The following is a 19823-nucleotide window of genomic DNA, read 5'->3' as shown; positions in this document are numbered from 1 at the left end:
TTTAGGTCCCTCCAGGTAACCCTGCATTAGCAGATAGCAAGAATTAGTGCTGTCTTGTCAGTGCTGCTGCTGCATAATCATCAGCAGCAATACTGAAATTATCGGAGTGCTTTAGATCAGTCAGCACAAGGCAAACAGCGCTCTTATCTTGGCTTGTTTGTACATTCAAGTGTGCAGAAGGTCTGTTAATTAGTTACACTTTTTAATAAACACCTAAAGTATACTTAAGGCCCTGTTAAAAGATTAATTTTTCTGTTTCACATAATAAAACCAGCAGATGCATGTTCAGCATCTGGCAGTACATGGGCAGCACGAGCCTGCCTTGGCAGCTGTGGGCTGCTGCTGGGGACAGGACACTTCTGCTGTCACTTGTGTCCTGGAGAAACAATTCCCACAACTTCATATTCCCTTCGCTGTGCTCTGCTGGGTTTAAGGATGAGCAGATGGGACGCAGTGGAAAGGGTGGGGGCAAAAGGGAAATCCCTTGCACAGTCTCCTGTTGACACCAGAAATACCTCTGGTTCTTGGCTGACTTCATGAAATATGAAGATTTCTGGTTGATGGAATTTAACAACCACACTTGTTGGTTTGGGGTTTTTTGGTGGGTTTTTTTTTTCTGGGATGTAAAGGAATTAATTGGTTTTGAATCCAGCTTAGTCAGCCTGGATCATTGTTTCCTTTTAACTTTGAGGTTTAGACAGTGGGATGGAAGTAAAGTCTGGGTCTATGGCCAGGGTTGTGCTTTAAGAAGGTGAAACTGAGGTCCAACAAGGCAAAGTGCTTCATCTGAAACAAACTTTTAAAATAAATCGTAGAATCCCAGAATGATTTGGGTTGGAAGGGACCTTAAAGAACATCTGCTCCCACACCTTCCATTAGATCAGGCTGTGCCAAGCCCCAATGTCCAGCCTGGCCTTGGGCACTGCCAGGGATCCAGGGGCAGCCCCAGCTGCTCTGGGCACCCTGTGCCAGGGCCTGCCCACCCTCCCAGGGAAGTAAAAAATGGTTGTTTTATTATTTTTTTAAAACATACCAATTGTACTATTTTCACTGATTGCATGAGTTTAATGTACTTTATTTTATATTACTGCTAATGCACCTGGCCCTGGATTTAAATGCTTTTCAGTTGCCTTTTTGTGCCATTATATTTGATTCCATGGCGAGACTTTCTAAGAATATGATTAACCCTCTGGGTCATCTTATAATGTAATTATTAATGATGGATTCTGTTTATCCTTGGGATCAATATGAGAAGCAAAAATGGCTTGGAATATATTTGGGGTTGATTTCTTACATTCAGTAAACATGATCTGGTGACAAGCCTGGTATTGGTTTATTACTCGGAACGTGTTTGATGAATCTGAAGTGTGTAATTAGTTTTATATAATGATGGTGATATGTGGGGTTTTTTACATGACTTATGTTAATATGGCCAATAGTGTTAACATCTCCTGCCACTAATAGTTAGGGTGGGGATGTATAGTAATTGATCTTCCTGGGAGTGCTGTAATGTAAAAACAATTCCGGCTGTTTGAAGTATATTTTACAAGTGTGCATTGGGCCTTTGGGATGTTATACTGAAAAACCCAATTGTACAGTTACCATGGGAACCCAATTAGAATAGATTGCTGGATTTTTTTTTTTTCCAGGCTTTCATCTTGACCAAAAATCTAATGTACTTTAAATGTTTTCGTATGGAATTTTGTTCGTGTAGTCACTTGGTGTAATGGCTGGTTTTTAATTTTGGTGCTGAACCAGAGTGTTCTGTTGAGGATCCCATGGACTTACCCTTCAAGGAGAATCTTCCTTTAGTGTTTAAAAGTTGATGAACTGAGAAAAAATACTTTTTATTAATCTGAGTTCTTAGTGCCATCACATGCACTCATCAGGCTGCAGTCCTGTGGGAAAAGAGGCAGGGAAGTATCTCAAAGCCCAAGGACTTCTGTTCTAGATCACCAGCAGAACATGGCTCGAAAATTTCCTGCCCTTCAAGGATCTGTTTTTGATGTCACCTCTGACTTTTCTTTATGGTTTTGGTCTGTTGACATACCCAGAGGTTTGGGATGCTCACAGGGTGGGATGGGATGTATTTGCTTCCTGCACTGCACAGCTCCTGGGTGGGAGCAGAGGTTGTGGGGAACTTAGGAGCGTCTTGCTGGAATGGCCTAGGTGGGCTGAGGCAGGAGAGATGAAGGTGGACATCCCTGGTCCTTCTCAGGCAGCTCTGACCTGGTGATGATGTTGACAGATTACTCTGTGGTTTTTTTTCTGTACTACTCGTTAATCCCTTCAGTTCATCCCACTCTGCAAGTAGAGGAGGGGATTTTCCATTTTGGTGAAGCGACTGCTGGCATGAAGGTTTCAGTTCTTTGAGGTTTGATTCTGGAGTCTCAGCCATGGAAATGGTGTCACTGAATTTGGTCAGTGTGTGTCGTTCCAAAGAGGTTTTGGCTTCTTGCCTTCGAAGTCAGCCTTAGGAGAGCCCTTCAGCTCCATGTGAAGTATTGACCTCCTCCAAAAAGACAGTCTTTGCAAGGTTGAGGTGCTTTTTAGAGTGATGGTTTGGACTTTCCAAGGGCTTGGAAAATTTGGGTTTCCTCAATCTGGCTTCAGGTCGTAGGTCTTTTAACCACCATGGCTTGGACATTACTGGCATTGCCCAGATTCTTGTCAGCCAAGGAAAGCCTTGTTGGGTGAGCAGATGGAGCTCAACCAGGGTTTGAAATGAGCTTCTGGATAAATCTGATTACTGAGGCAGAAAGTTCAGCTTTACCCTTCAGGAAGATCTGAAAAACCTGAGCGTTGCTGGGTGCTTTGAAAGACACACTCTGAACTGATGATAGAAATAAATTGCCATTTTATTTTTAGCTCGATGGCAGATATTTTAAGTAGTGCTATTAGATTGGTCATCTGCCTGACCTGCATTTAAAAATGCAGTGAGTTCTCTTTGCAATGCCTGCCTTGTTGCTACAGTTAAAATACTAATTACTCCTCTTAATTTTAAACAGTTTAAATAAGGAAGATGCAATATTAAGAGTAAATGTTGCTGTTTGCTTTGAAGTGGTTGGGAAGTGGCCGTGTGTTCTGTCAGTGGACTTCGTGTTGGAGAGGTCTTGGAGAGCCTGGCATGTTCATGGAATTTCATTTTTAAGAGATTTACCATTCCTGAAGTGGATACAGTTATCCCTGCCCATGCTGGAGCGAGTTCCCTGATGGAAGAGGAGCAGTTCCCGTTGAGGCTGGCTGTGAGGCAGGGTTCTGAAGCTGAGCTTTGGCACATAATCTCCCTGATTTTAAAAAAATGCAGTGTTTATACCACGTCTTTCAAAGCCAGAGTGACCTTAGCTAAGTGGCACTGAAAAAAACCATGGGGGGGGAGCTAAATGCCAAAGAAGTAAGAAATATCCTTTGTTTCCAGGGGGAGAGCAGCAAGGAACCAGTTGTATTTCTTAATTATATAAATGATGTTAAAGGCTAGAATTATAATAATTGAAGCTAAAATGTTTTAGGTACGCAGTGGTGTGAAATCTGTGCTTTTAAACACAGAATATATCACGATCACTTGCTTTAAAATCACTTTCATGCCTTAAAATGTGGCATTTCCTAAATTACAAAAGGCTCTTTATTTTACTCAGTCGCTTAGAAGTACATGACAGCCTGTAAAAAATTATTCAATTAATACTTTTATCTTTTGAGGCATTCTTATTCCAAATATCAGAGTTGTGCAGTGCTTGTTGTGGAAGAACTCTTCAATGTGCCATCTGTTGATTTTTTTGTTTGACTCATGACGAGTGGGTGACTTAACATTAAAATTCAACATTGTTTGTAAAGAACCAGACTCCCTTTGGAAATTCTGTGTACTGAAACTTAGAGCTCATTTAAAAACTGATACAGAGGTGGTTGTAGGAGAAGTGATATTCCGGATATTCAGCTCTCCCTGTGGAATTCAAATTTAATGAACTAACTGGAAATTATTTTTTTTTTTTTTCCTTCCAGGTGGAGCCTTTTCTTCCACGATGGCATCGAGGCTCATTCCAAAAGTAAGTTCCCAGTGCAGTCCCTTTGCGTTGAGGTGTCCACTGGAAGTCCAGCATTACAAAAGAGTTCACGTAACATAGTTTGTTTTTTCCCCAGTGCCCAGCAGTCAGGATTAGGAATCCAGTTGACAAGATTGATGCTGCATTGTAAATCTCTGTAGCTCTGTCATGGTTGGTAACAGGCATCAGTGGACCTTTCCCCAGCACGTATCCATCTGCCACAGAGCATAAATAACAGGACAGAGCTACTCTCTCCATTGTGTTGCTGTTTGCATTCCCTAATAATAAACACCTCCCTGAAAAACAGGCTTAATTTTGAGGCTTGATGTTTCAGGGATGTAAGTGTAGGTCAGTGACATTATAGTAAAACAAGGAAACCTGGATGTTTATCCAAATATTCAGACAGTTTATGCTGCTGAAAGAAGGGCATCAACACATTTTAGTCTATAGCTGTCTCCCTGAAATAGCTGAGATGAACTTTGAAGACACAAACGCCTTTTTTTTGTGTGTGGAATATCTATTTTTGTAGCATTAGTGATGTTCCTCTAGGAAAACATTTCTGGTACAAGCACACCTGCATTCCTAACTATTCCTGTTGGCAACTTCTGTCCCTGCTCTAAATGTCTTAATAGTGGCATCTCTTGTGGTTTTAATCTGCTTTACATAATGTCATGTGGCTTAGCAAAGGAGTATTTTGCTGTTTTGTGTTGTTTACCTCTTTTCTACAGAAGCAAATTGGTTTTGTTTTTTAAAACGGAATGGTTGAGGAAGAAATTCAGGTAAATAAATTCTTGCTTCACTTGTTTCTTTTGAACAATCATCTCTTCAGTGATATCTATGCATCTTCCAGTTGCAAACATCTTTCAGCAGAGAAATACTTGGTAGGAAGAATCCCTGGTTCCCTCTCATTGCAGGCTAGGTGTGATATAGCAGGCAAGTGACATGAAACTAATAATTTATTATCTAACCTTTTCATTTCCCCAACTCTCACGTGGAGTTGAAAGGTGCAGCTTGAGCTGTATGGGGAGTTTTCCCCTTTTGATATGTGGGAAGACAGAAGGTTTGAGGTAAAACAGCCCAACTCTGCTGTGGGGACTGAGCAGACACTTGCCTGTGCTCTGGGTGCCTGTTAAATATTCATGTGTTGATGTAGTTGGTGATTTTCGGGCTGGTTTTAGTGTGTGATCAGCTTGCACAGCCCCGTGTTGGGGTGACACCCAGCGTGTGCCTGGCCATGGGCTTTGCAGGAATCAATTATCACCCGTGCAATGTGCTGAACAGTTTTTAAGCAGGTTGCTGAGAAATGGTTTGGGAAGCAGGCAGATGTGGGAATTTTCTGTAATCACTGTCTGCGCCTCCCGCTCCATCCCTGATTTTGTTCCAGTGACCGGAGATGAGTTTGGCTTTGGGTGGAAGAGGCTGAAAGGTGGCTGGGCTCTGGGTGACCAAACCTCAGGGTATCTCCAGATTTAGGAATTTTGAGGGGGGATTGGTGTTCTTAGGACAGTGTGGCAATTTCTGTATTTCGTTAGAAGATTCTAGATGCCATTGTGTTCCTCTCTGGATTAAATTTGAACTTGTAAGTAGATTCTTGTACTGACCCTGATGCTTTGCTCTGTTAGTAGTGAAGCCCTTATCCCAAATCAGGCAGGGATGGATAACTGCAGGAAAATCCAGATGTGTGTGTGCCAAGACTACACTCATGTATTTTTACACAAGTCTTTCCAGCACCTCTTCTGTGCACATTTATTTCCCTGTGTTTTGTGGTTTTAGTGAATTCCTAATACACATTTTGCTGCTCTGCTCACTTCAGAAATTTCAGTGAAGTTCTTTCCTCACACACAACTCAAGATTCCTGACTCTCCTTCAGCTTAAGGAGCACTATTAATGGTTTTGTTCATATTGCTTAGATTTATTTTGTTATTATTCTCCAGCTCCTACTCTTCAGGTAGAGCTATTTTGGTATTATAAAGAATGATGGATTATATAGGAAAGTTTCTTTTGAAGCACTCCTGATATTGTGCAATGCACTTGGGGGTCAGCTACACTTGACTGATGCATGATTTATCCCATGTCCCTGCCACTTCCTGAGATAAAGCTGCTATTTTATCAAAAATGCCAGCAGGTGTGATTTAGAATTTATACCCCTCCTTTTTCAAATAATTGTTCTGATTACTTTCTGGCACGGCAATAAAATGATAAAGGTAATTGCACACAAATGTGAGATAGCACCAAAATACAATAAAATTAACCTGAATTAGCTTGACTTGTCGATGAGAAGTATTTATGAAATGTATTTTTGCAATAAGGGAGACTGATATTATAGCTGGAAGGTGAGTTATTGCCTTAATGTAATACTGTTTGAAATTTAAAAAAGAGACTGTTACAGTTGAGGGTGATTGTGCCTTTGAAATTAAGTTGAAGTGATTCTTATAATTGGCAGCAATAATGCATTGGGAAGGTAATATCTTTTATTGTGTTATGCCTAGTTGCATTATCTTTTATTTAGCTGGTCCTGACTCCAGCTCTGCAGAGAAGACAAGCAGGAGCAGATCAGGAATTTTGTGGATTTAGGTGATAAAAACTTGAAATGTTACCCAATATTAAAGTCACTCTTCTGCTGCGGTTTGTTTTTTTTTTTTTTTTTTCATTTTTAGCCCATTTTCAGTTCCCCTGAACCTGATACGAGGCTCATTTGATTAAAATTTCATCTGTTTTCCTTGTATTGGAGTAGTTCCCATGTATTTACATCCAAGCTGAGCCTGTAAGAGCTGAGCACTCCAGTCTCACTGTGTGTGTGCATTTATATCAGGTGATTTATAACTGCTGATTTGGGCAGTTAATTTTGTATTTCCCTGTGCCTCAAAGTACAACCTCTTATGGAAAAGTGTAAACACACTCTTATAGCAAGCACCTCGATGATTTTTAAGGAGTGGATCTTCAAATCCCAGGATCCCTGAGGTTGGAAAAGCCCTCCCAGCCCATCGAGTCCAGGCTGTGCCCCATCCCCAGCCCAGAGCCCTGAGTGCCACCTCCAGGAATTCCTGGGACACCTCCAGGGATGGGCACTCCAAACCTCCCTGGGCAGCCCCTGCCAAGGCCTGAGCACCCTTTCCATGGGGAAATTCCTGCTGCTGCCCACCCTGAGCCTGCCCTGGCCCAGCCTGAGGCCGTTCCCTCTCCTCCTGTCCCTGTTCCCTGCCAGCAGAGCCCGACCCCCCCGGCTGCCCCCTCCTGTCAGGGACTTGTGCAGAGCCACAAGGTCCCCCCTGAGCCTCCTTTGCTCCAGCCTGAGCCCCTTTCCAGCTCCCTCAGCCGCTCCTGGGGCTCCAGAACCTTCCCAGCTCCGTTCCCTGCCCTGGACACGCTCCAGCCCCTCAGGGTCCTTCTTGTCCTGAGGAACCCAGAACTGGACACAGCACAGAGGGAATTAAAACCAAATACAGATGACCAGTTACATAGCTAATACCTTGAATTGAATTCCTGAAATGATGAATGCATCTGGAAATTCAGACAACTGCACCATGACTTTCCCTTTGCATGAGATTTCATAGAACTGTGGAATGTCCTGACTTGAAAGGGACTTGTTAAAACTCAACCCAGTAGCAACAAGGTAGTTTTTTCGGGGGACCTTCTAATTTTTAAGAGACAAGGCTTCTCATTTTTGATTCTTTAGTATATTTGTTTCTTTAATTGTTTGGAAGCACATTCCTTAATTATTTTTTAAAATATGTATTATAAGTATGAAAAATTCAGCGTTTCATTCCCTTTGACTGAACATTAAAACACTGAAGGACTCGGCAAAGTATAACATTGCTTTGTAGTGCTCCTAACTGAACCTTCTGATTTCCAGCTTCAAAAATGAGGAGCAGAGGGACTTAATCCCTGTGGCAGGTCCTTGGTAGGATGAGAGGGACAGTGTGCTTCCACACCCCTTGGAAGTTGCACCAGGACACGTGGCTTTCGGGCTGGTTCCTGCTGGGGTTTGCAGGTACTCACTAATGGGGTGCACACACCTGTTGCCAGAATTGGATTATTCCAGGAATATCTGGCCCTGTCCTGTCCACTTGCCCTCCTCTTGGTGCTCCATTTCTTACCCAGTTTGACTGTAATTAATTATAATATCCCTTGGTAGCCCATAGTTTGAAGAGATGCCCTGAAGAACTCCGTGTCCTCACCATGATCAGTAATTTTTACAACTAATTAACACCATTGTTTTAATGTCATTCTACTTCTGTGCTGAGTGTAAATAGAAGCAGAGAATTGTTTGGGTTGGGAAACACCTCAAAGATCATCAAGCGTTAATCTTCATGCTATTGATAGAAAATGACATCAATATCCTATTGATATATATACATACATGGTTTTTTATGGTATCCATGGTTGAAGTGCCACGTGGCTGCTGTGCTTGCATCCCATTTAAATTTCCTGCGTAAGTAATAACTGGAGAAAGATGCAGGATGTGTTTACTTGTTTTTGGAGAAGTACTGGAGGAAATAATCCATCAGAATTCCTGTTTGAACAGCCCGCTGGGGTCTGGTGCTCAAGTACCTGCTGACACCGGCTCCAGTCCAGCCTTGGCATGAGCAGCAGATGGAGTTGAAAACAGCACTTGTTGAGTCTGGAAAGCAGGAGCAGTAACCCACCTGCCCCTTCCAGAGGAGTTAAAATGGGTTTATTACAATTAAAGTGCTCTTCCAGTAAAATAAAGCAGTCAGGCACAGCCCTGGATGCTGGGAATTTGTCATTGCTCCCGTCTGCCAAAGCAGTCGACTGAAGGCGCAGCCAAAGAGCCAGAGGCGACCACTGCTTGGAAAGGCACTTCCCTAGCTTGGCATTTCGGGGGCTTTTGGTTGCCATCCAAAGAGGATTAGCAGGATAATGCGATGGGACAACAGAAACTTGCTTTTGTTGTCTTTGATTGTTTAATAAAGAATTACGTGTTTGCTCTCGTCGAAGACTTTTTAAATGCTGTAGAAAGCAAATGTTGCTCCCTGTGAACACGTATCCCCCTGGTTTTTCAGGAGCTTGTGTGAAGTGGGCCTTTGGATAAGGGGAGAGGGGGACTGATTTTGAGTGTTTATGCCAGTGTATATTTGTATATGTTCAGAATATGCAGCGTGATTCTGTACTTTCACATTTTTTATGGGATTAGTTCTTTGGAAGGTAAAGAAATTGCATCACCCCAAACTAACCCTGGATTTGCTTCCAGGCTGTCTGACATTTCCTTTCCAAACCTCCCCGAGCCAGGAAATGAGGAGGTTTTGTTTTCGTACCCTCTGAAGTTACAGGTTTGGCTTAACCAGGGTTAGATTTACTCAGAGAAGCAGTGAGATACCAGGAGAGCACTGCAGGCTTTCAGTGCAGCTTTTGTTTGAGAGCCTCACCTGGATTTCAGCCCTGTTGCTCAGCTGGGGAGGTGTTTATTACTCCTGCAGCAAACACAGAATTCCATGGACCTGGATCTCCAGTGCTTTATTCTGGAAAGCTGAAAGTTTGTTTTGGGTGCTGTAGGAAGAAGAAATAAACACAACAGAGACAGTGGTTGTGGAGGGGGGTAGAGGTGTCTTGTGTGCAGGTCAGGGGTGGTTTAGTTCACAGGAACCTGCTGCAGGATGTAAAGGACTTGTATTTTAGAACAGGAAAGGTAATTTTAAAAGTTACTTTATTTTTTAGCAGGTATATTGACAAAATCAAATCCAGTTAGCTACCATGAGGGTTGTTTTGTCCCAAGACTTTCTTCTTGAATTTAAGCAACGACTGCAACACCTTCTTTTCCTGAAAAATTAGCTTTTGCCTTTATTTAAAACCTGTGAGCCACTTGGCTTTGCTTGGGCGGGCAGTTTTCCACATGTTTAAGGGTACTGTGATGTTTGAGTGTGGCAGTACTGGAATTGTGTGTTACCTGCCTCAGAAATTATTTTTTCCATTAAGGAATGAGTGATGTTGCTCAGAGTTCCCTGTGGGTTGCAGAGGGCAGCAGCCATCCCTTAGTTTTTTTGGACAAGAAGCTTCCTGGCTTTCAGGACAACTTTCTTACATCTTCAACTGTCCAGATTAAGATGTCAAACCTTCAGGGACCTGTTTGGATCAGGGCATCCTTATCATAGAATCCCAGACTGGTTTGGGTTGGAAGGGACCTTAAAATCCATCCCATCCCACCCCTGCCATGGCAGGGACACCTCCCACTGTGCCAGGCTGCTCCCAGCCCCAATGTCCAGCCTGGCCTTGGGCACTGCCAGGGATCCAGGGGCAGCCCCAGCCACATAATCCTTTGGAGTTCACACCATTCTATTTAGTTGGAAATCTTTGGATTTTTTTTTTTTTTTTTCAAGAGGGGGAAGCAGCTTTTAGAAAAGTTTCTGTTTTAGCTTGGAAAGAAATCAAACATTTCATAATAAGCAAAAAGACTGAGAATTAAATGTTTCTCATTCCCTCTAGCTTTTATTCCAGTGTAGCAAAGTGATACTAGTATTCCAATACATTAAACTATTTCTGGTGTGGAACAGCCACCTAACTCTTCCCTTCTTTCTTCCCTGCAGTAAAACTACTTGTAGAACATAAACTCTTTGTTCTCTTGAAACAGTACCTTTTGGAAGGTGAAAATGTAGATGATTAATCAAGATATTAACAGGAGTAGATTGTAAGATTGTTCTGGTTGCATGGATCCTGTGTGCTATTCACAGTCCTTAAATCTTTCTCTGCTTTGAAACACTAAAAAATGGCTTTTTCCTCTAAGACAAGCCCCATAAGGTTGGAAACACCCTCCACCCTGCACTATATGTGCAGAAATACATTACCTTTACTATTAATATCTTTTCCCATATTCTTAACGTACAATGGATTGTTTCCTTTTAAATAAACAGGCAGAACCCAGTTAAACAAATACAGGAAGTTTTAAACTATTAAGGAGATGCTGAGAGAACTATAATTCAATGAAATCCTTGGATGGGTGGCCCACTGGCATGGGCAGCCTCATCAGTGGGGTGGCAGCAGCTTTTGACACTGAATCATTTTGCAAACATTGGTTGATGATGGATTTTTGCTTTGATGGGATTTGATAAGGGTTTTGTTAGGAGAAGGATGCAAACTTACTGCATGGGGAAGGGTGATTGAAACGAAGTCGCAGAGTGCCAAACTCTGAAGTATTCCCCTTAAGTCCAATATTTGAAGCTTTGATTGAATTTTAATTCAAAACTTGAGTTAATAGCAAGCAGGTTTGAGAGCACGGTGATACTCAAAAGAAGGACTCTTTAAGAGTTCAGGACTGGTGGTTTGTTTGCTGTAATTAGGATGAAGAAGCAGCTTCCCTGGCATTTATTGATCATCCTCAAACTAAAAAAAATTCCTGGAACTGCTTTTTGGAGAGTCCCTGATGTTCTGTGGCACCATCAGAACAAGGCAGGTGTTTGTGAGTCGTAGCTCGTTTGTTAATGCAAATGTCAGGACTTCGATGGAGTCTTCAGGATAAGTTTATGAAGATTGGGAAGTGATGAAGTTTTTAGGATAAATTTATGAAGAATGGGAAGCAAAGGAGGAAGGTGGTGCTTGGTCACACCTCTGGTGGGGTGGGTATCAACGCCTCCAAGGGAATCACCTGCAGGTAGTGATCTTGTTGGATAAATGCAGTCAGAAACTCAGGTTTTGTGGCTAGAAATGCCAATTATTTGTGCAGTTTGGGGTCCTCTGACAGTAATTTTTAGTGCTTGAAGCCAGTGTGTGGTTACCTCCTAGCCCAGCATGGGAGCAAGGTTGTGTGGAAAACCTCCTGTGGCACCTGGGTGGGTTCTTCAGTTTCACATAAGTGACTTTGGTGGTGTGGAAGAACTAAACAGAGCATTTTCCAAGTGTGCAGCAGTGGCTTGGCTAGAAATAGGACCATTTTGGGGTCTGGGAGAAGGCAGGGGAAATGGGGGAAAGAATTGCAGTGCAATTTCCTGCTGTTGGTTGTATTTCCATTCACAGGTAGCTCAATTAACACTTTCTGTTAATCTGGAAAGGATCAAGAGACCCCTTCTTGGAGGAGCTGGGACATCTCCCTGATTAATGCAGGACTCTTTTGGTTTAAAAAAATCCAATTGCAGGGTGTGTGTGAGGCCACATTCGATTTGCCAGCTGAATATGTTATTTTTGCCTTGATTCTCAGAAATATTTAAGGGGGGGAAAAAAAAATTCCTGAGGACTTCCATGCTGTAGCCTAATGGAAATCCCCTGTTAAATCAGATGCAGAGGGGATTATTGTTAATATTTTGATATTGGTGTGGTGGGTTTATATTGTAAAAGCAGAGTGAAGGAAATGGAAAAACCTGTGGAGGGGAGATCCATCAGAGATAGGGCTCTGATGGGAAGGATTCAGTGCTCATAATACTGAAAGGAAAAACATGGTTTGCTCTCTGGACTTTTCTGGAAAGCACACCTTGTTTTCTGGGAGAACATGGAGCATGGAAATGCTTTGCTACAGTTTGTTTGGTTTTTTTTTAAACCTTGTTGATTCTCAAGATTTCTCTGCATTTTTTATTTCTCTGTTCCTAATTAGGGATATGAATTGGATTCTAGTATGTCAGGCCAATGTCCAGTGGAGTTTTTGGGGGTGTTAGGAGCAATAGAACATAGAAATATTTGAATTTTTTACTGTAGTGTGAGACCTGGTTAGTGCAAATGTAAATGAAATTACAGTCGTCCAGTTTTCTGTATTTAGCAGTCTGGTGAGGTAAACTTAGAAATGTTGCACCTATGATTTTATTTCTTTGGGAAAACTCCAGAAGATGGCAGGAGATGTTTCCTCCCTAAAAGTCATATTTTTTTCTACCTAGTATCAAAATTACAAGATATTTTAATTCAGATTTGTAGGTTTTAAAGTGGAAGGGGAGAATGAAGGAGAAGTTGATGCAGGAGCTGATGAAAATTCTTCACATTTTTTATAAATCATGGAATGGTTTGGGTTGGAAGGGACCCTAAAGCCCACCCAGTGCCACCCCTGCCATGGCAGGGACACCTCCCACTGTCCCAGGCTGCTCCCAGCCCCAATGTCCAGCCTGGCCTTGGGCACTGCCAGGGATGGAGAAGTGTCCAGCCAGCACCACCACCGTGTTCACCACTAAACCATGTCCTGAAGTGCCACATCCACGTGTCTTTGGAACACTTCCAGGGATGCTGACTCCACCACTTCCTTTGTCAGCCTGTTCCAATGCTTGACAACCCTTTCTGGGAGGAAATTTCTCCTACTATCCAGCCTAAATAACAGAATTAGTATCTGGACAGAGGAGTGTGCGTTGTAGATCTGCCAGTGACCTTCATCCTGGAGCATCCCAACCCAAGTGCAAATGGATGTGGGTTTATGTCCTGCAGCTTCATTCTTTTATAAAATAAACCTCCTAAATATTGCTGCCCAATGAATATGATAAACAAGGCTGCAAATAGGAGTTGCAGTTGCTCAGGGTTTCATCTATAAAGCTTAGTTCGACTTGGCGAGAGCTCAGAGGGTTATTGATAGTTTGCTGCTGCTCCCTGCATCCTGGGTTTTGTTCTGATGGAAAAGCTGATCCCAAAGTTGTTATAGTCATGGAGCTCGTGGTGTGAGGTTCAGTGCATGTGGTTCAGGGCTGTCACACCAATAAACATGAAGAATGTGTACTGGTTCTCCACACATGTGAACTTTTACTGCTTGTTTGCTGACTTCTACAGCGAGATGCTGCTCCAAGTTCACCCCTGTCCTCGAGGAGGGAGAAGGAACATGGGCAAAGTTGGCTGGAAAGGAGTTTCTTTGTGATGCCACCAAACATTTGATTATTTAGCAATTAGGATTGCAGTCAGAGTAAATAAACCCCAGGGAACCTGCAGGTCCTGAACTTCTCCAGGCTGAGTGAGGTTGCTCTGGTTGCTGCGTCTGTAAGGGAGGAATTGCGTAAGAGCTTCCCAGAATTCAGGGGGTTAGGTTTACTTTTGCCCTAGTAGGCAAAACTGCCAACTCGATGGCTTTTCTACTCTCTCACACTGATTATATTACTCACAGATGTGACTTCATTCCACAGCACTTAATAATGGGGTTTGAAAAGATTCTCTTTTTTGGAAAGCAGCTAATTATTGTACAGCTGGGAGCAGTGGGCAGCTGTAAGTCATCCTGCATGGACCTTCCTGGCTCCTGCTGCACCCCTGGTCTGTCATTCGTGGAATCCCAGAATGGTTTGGGTTGGAAGGAATAAATCTCATCTCATCCCATCCCATCCCCTGCTGTGGGCAGGGACACCTTCCACTGCACCAGTTGCTCCAGGCCCCGTCCAACCTTGGACACAGGGAAGTAAACAAATCAGAGAAACCTTGTTGGTCTGTCAGTGTTGCAGGAAACTTCGTGAAGTTCAACAGGTCAAGTGCAGGGTCCTGTACCTGGACTGCCAGGACCCAGGGAATGGCTCCCCCTGCCAGAGGGCAGGGATGGGTGGGATATGGGGAAGGAATTGTTCCCTGGGAGGGTGGGCAGGCCCTGGCACAGGGTGCCCAGAGCAGCTGGGGCTGCCCCTGGATCCCTGGCAGTGCCCAAGGCCAGGCTGGACATTGGGGCTGGGAGCAGCCTGGGACAGTGGGAGGTGTGGAAGGAAGTGAGTGGTTTTTAAGGTGTGTTCCGTGCCAAACAGTTGCAGGAGCCTTTTATTCTGTGTTTGCTGATGGACTTGCCTTGTGCTGCCTCACAGTTTCTCAGCTGGTCACTTTTTTCCCAGTTTCACATGAGCTGAGCTCTTTGGAGCAGAGGACTTTTTGCCCTGGCTGTGGTCTGGACCGAAGGTTTGGTGTCTGGGTGGCTGCAGTGGACACACTTGTGGTATTCTGTCCTGTCCTCCTGCAGTGGTAGTACAAACCAAACTGTAAATACAGCTCCAGCATCCAGACTGGGCTGGGGTTTTTTAGCCAAGATGGATTTGACAAGTCTGTTATTGTTGGTCTTGTCCAATATTGAGAAATACTTGGCAGCTGTTTCCAACTACATCCTATCAGTAATCGTAAAACCAGACTGGTAACAATGGGAATAAAAATATGCTTCTTTTCCTAAGGAATGATTGATTTTTTCATATGTTTTCTTTTCCAGCAGACATACTCTATTTGTGTTCCAGCTGTTATTTGCATAACACTGCTGCTCTAAACCACTGAATCTACTTTGTTGTCACAACAATCCTGTTTTAAATAAGTGTCACAACACATCGGATTTTAGCTGATAAACCAACCATGAAACTGCTGCTATTTCATGTTTTTATGAAGATCACTGTGCTGTTGGTTAATGGGTTTTTTGAGACTTTGATTTAGGTGCTGACTTCTGAGGATGGATCATTTTAAGTTGGAATTTTGAAAGTGAAAGCCGTAGTTGAGGAAACTTGAAATTCGCTGTTTTCTTGCTTTTTTCAAACTGCTTTTGAAAACCACTCAGACCTGTTCTTTGGTGAAAATGCATGCAGTTAAAGAGGATTTTATTTCCCTGAACAGGTGAATTCCAAACAGGGAGGATCACCATGCAGGGAGAAACACGTGGTTCTGCTCAGCCCCGTGGGAAAGATCGAGATATCTGGGTGTGAAACGGGCTTACATGAAATAAAACTTCCCAAAATGAGCGTGCTGCCAAGTGGGTGAGTTCATGTCCTATTGATCCTGTGGTTATGTTCATGCTGGAGGAAGAAGATTGCCCAGAGGATCTAAGAGCACACTTGTTTTTGCCAGTCGTGCTGGGAGCTCAGTGCTTGCTCCTGGGAGAGGCAGGAGGAGCCTCCAGTGCCTTTGAGGACTCCAAAATACATCAATTCCTCTGCTGCATCAAAAATATTATCAAAGAAACACTTACAGTTTAAAGTGTTTCTAATTTAAGTTTTGAAAGAACCTCCTGCCCACCCTGATTTTTGACACACGTATAAATCCGTCACTGAGGGGTAAGACATCCTTGCACACCTCACAACTCTTAATCTGTTTTTATGGTTTTATACATAGATCTATGCTCCAACAGATAGGAGCAGGATTGACTGATTGTTTTAATTACTGTGTGGTGCTTGTGAGAGCTTTAGTTGTTCTTCCAGAGCTGTGATGTCTTGTGGAGCTGGGAGCAGATCCCACGTGGCAGTGGAGATGATGGCTCAGATACAGGCCTGGCTAAGGAGGCATCAGTGCATTTGCCTGTCCATTGTGAGTTGTGTTCAATCTGCTGGAATCCCTCTGTCCTGGCCACATCCTGGAGGTCTCCTTATTTGTGAGGAAATGCTCAGTGACATTTTCAGAAGGATCCTTGAATTCATTCAGAATTAGATGCTAAATTTCTATGCCAAATTTCTTTGCCAAAATCCAGACTTCTTATCTCAAACTTTTCTAAGACTGGTCTCTCAACTGGGTTTGGTAATTAAATTCCACTTTTCCACAGTCTGCTACGTCGATGCTCTCACTGACAAGACTCAAACAGGTTTGACTTCCTTTTCTCCACATTGTCTTTCTTTCATCCTGTCTTTGCACCTGAAATTCTCCATGGATTTGTAGGATTTCTGTTTTCCTATTTTATTCTCCTTGTAACAGAAATGGGTGTAGAATCAATCAGGAATGTGAAGCATAATGTGTGTTCTGGTTGAAATATGATTTTGCCTCCCATATGAAAACACTGAAGCTTCTGGATTTCCCAGCTTTGCCAGCTCCAGTGATACAGAAAGAAGTGCTTCACTTTCTTTCTGGTTTAGGTGCTGGATTTCCACTGGTGAGGAATGGAAATTAAGGGGTATTTAGGATAAAGTTGAAACTTGCCTTGGCTGCAGAGCAAAATCTGCCTGGAGAACAACCCAGGGGAGGAGGATCTTCACCCTGTGAAGGGCAAATGTCAGCGAGGGGTGGAATAAGAGTAGGAAAATGATTTGGGTGCTCTCAGAGCCATTTTTAGGGATGGATTTTTCTCTTTTACCAGAACATCTGGTGAAAAATTCTGGTTTGGTTCTACCAGAACATCTGGTTTGCTCACCTGTAACGTGGCCACATTGCAGGTTGAAGGTTCTTGTGATCTTGTTCTTCAGCAGAAGTTGGACAGTTTAGATCCTTTTCCTAATGTTTTAATTTGTACCTGTTCTTGATTTTTGCTTCTCTCAGTGGTGAGCTGACTTCACTTCATCTTGAGGCATTAGAGGCATCTTGATAACTCTTAACCTCACAGGCTGCATGATTTATGTGCAAAAATTGTTACATTAGAGGGTCTATCACTCAGGGGTAGCTCAGAAATTAAAGGCAAGAAAGAGCACTTTTACGATTACTTTAAGAATTTAAATCTGAAGAACAAAGGTGGGACTTCCTCTTGTCTTTAGCACTGATAAAGTTCTAAAAATTTTAAAGCCATCTGTAAATGTTTGTGCTGAAGTATAACATTTAATCTCTTCTACTCATCACTAGTGAATAGTTGTTAAATCTGGCCTCATTATTTTCGACAGAATAAAATAAAAACAAAGCAGTGCCTGGTGTTTCTCCTAACTGGCTAATAAACGCCATGGCAAGAACATTGGGTGGAAAAAAAAACCCATAAGAAACATAAAAATTGATTTTAATGGACCCCTGTCAGAGAGAACCATAATGAGCACAAGTCTGGTAATAAATATTGGTATTCTGCTCCACAGTGCTTGGGACTTCTCATGTGGAATTGCATGTAAGAATCAATAGAGATTTTAGGGGTTTTTAACAACAAAAATAAGTAAACCTTTGAAATATATAAATACTTAAGACTTGCAATCTGTCAGACAAACCTGGTGGTTGTAGGAAAATCTGATAAGAGCCCCTGGTTAATGGCATAATCGCTTTGTGGAGATCTCGCTCTATTTTACAGCTTGTAAAATGCTGTGCAATTAATCACCTGAGATTACAACCTCCTCACTGATGGCTCTCCTTAAAACTTAAGAACACAGACTATAATGGAGCCTAAAAGGAGAAGCAACAAAGTAAAACCCAGTTTCAGTATGCTTGAAAGGAATTGATCTATTAATGAGATGAAACTAATTGTAATAACCTGAGGTTATTCTGCTCCTCGGGAAGCTGCCGGGGTTTAGGAGTCCAGACACGTCACAGTGGGATGGTTTCTTTTGGAGAGGAGGATTCTTGATCCAGGCTTGTGAAATCCACGATGTGGATGTCATTCCTGGAACTGGATGGGGCTTGGAGCAGCCTGGGACAGTGGAAGGTGTCCCTGCTATGGGTGGGCTTTAAGGGCCCCAGACCAGTCTGGGGTTCTGTGATAAGGATGCCCTGATCCAAACAAGTTCCTGGAGTTTTGATGTCATAATCTGGACAAATTTGTCTGTCTTTAAGAACTTCAGCTTCACAGTTCATATTTTTAAAAAAAAAACCCTAAGTATATATAAGCTGTGTATATGTATTATATACATATTGTATGTAACAGTTATTATATATTATTATATGTAATATATAATAATAGTGTATATTTTTTTTTACTTCATGCTGTATCAGCTGTTGGAGTTTTTGCTTCCAGTACATACAAATCGAATGATCAATATTCCTTCAACATTCTTGCTTGAAATACTGCAAATGTTTAACACTTCTTGCTCATGTCCAAAAGAAAAACTCCCTTTCTTTTACTGTTACTGTACTTCTAAGTGTCTTCAGCTGCTTTAGAGTTTCAGAATTCATTTTTTTGTTGTTCTGCTGTCAGCTGTGGGGTTCCCACACCGGGATGACTCTGTTTTGAGAAGCCTTGTCTCATTCCAGAGGTGGAGGGGGAGGTTGTCCCCTCGGTGAGCAGGGGATCCCGCTCCTGACTTCCATGGGCAGTGACACACCATGGCTTTCCCTCTGCTGGATATTTACAACCCAGGGTGCCTTGGAAACGTGGGCTGTTGGCTTGGCATTGGGATGGCAGCAGGGAGCAGCTTCTCCCTGTGTTGCAAAATTCCAGATTCCCTCAGGAGTTCCCTTTTCCCTCTGGAAAACCACCCTGGTTTTCCCAGCTCCCTGCCTGGTCAGCGTGGGGCAGGGGTTCTCTGGGCTGCACGTGTGCTGGGGCAGGGAAATATGGTGGGAATTGAGGGGTTTAGTACAAGGGCTGTGGTAGAATGTGTTTTGGGGGAAACTAAGCAGCTTCCAGTGTGTGGTTGGAAAATCCTATTGTGCGTGGGGAGGTGAACACCATCCTCCTCCTGATGGGTGTGTGTGACATGAAAGTTAAATTTGCCACGTGAAGGGCAGGCACAGATCCCAGGTGATGCTCGTAGCCCTAATGTGGGACGTTATTTATCCACCTTGGGAGTTGAGGATGTCACCATGAGTTAGGTTTTCCACTGAGAAGCTCAGCTGAGCAGCTGTGGTGTGTCACTGCCATCCTTGGATGGGGATGATTTGGGGACAGCCCCTCCTGGCTCTGGGCTCCTGCTGCTGCTGTCTGGGGCTGCTGGGGTGCAGGATCAGCTCGAGCTTGCCAGAGGAGCCTGAGCTCCCATCCTCTGCAAGAGACAGCACCTGCAGGTCTGCTCCTCCTCCATGGACTGGGGAAGTGTCTGTTTGCTGGTGTGAACGTGAACTGGAATTTGGGAGACTGCAGAGAAGGCGTTGGGTGCTTCCTGCATGTTTGGGAAGGACAGCTGGGCAGCCTGACTTGCTGTGCTGTCGCTTGAATGGTCAAAGCCTGCATTTTCCTGGTGCTGTAGGAGTACACCCAGACTTCCCTTTGCACTCCTTCGGAAGCAGTGTGATCCCATCTGCCCTCTGTGTCCCCTGCAGGTTATTTGCAATTTTCTTTAGTGTTTCATTTCCCTCCATCTTACTGAGAGAGATCAGAGG

General features: G+C 43.2%; 1 protein-coding gene across 1 annotated transcript in view; it reads left to right on the top strand.

The window, feature by feature from the left end:
• MGMT (O-6-methylguanine-DNA methyltransferase) overlaps positions 1-19823 on the top strand; it is a 138123-nt gene that overhangs the window by 3927 nt on the left and 114373 nt on the right. Inside the window, exons 2-3 of the mRNA XM_039554105.1 lie at positions 3997-4040; positions 15510-15649. Coding sequence (XP_039410039.1) covers positions 4017-4040; positions 15510-15649 — 164 coding nt within the window. The 5' untranslated portion in view covers positions 3997-4016. The remainder of the gene's footprint in view (positions 1-3996; positions 4041-15509; positions 15650-19823) is intronic.

Source organism: Corvus cornix, chromosome 6 (assembly GCF_000738735.6).
Source record: "Corvus cornix cornix isolate S_Up_H32 chromosome 6, ASM73873v5, whole genome shotgun sequence".
NCBI classification, from domain to species: Eukaryota; Metazoa; Chordata; class Aves; order Passeriformes; family Corvidae; genus Corvus; species Corvus cornix.
The sequence above is the reverse complement of the archived record's forward strand: the minus strand, read 5'-3'. Positions and strand labels throughout refer to the sequence as shown.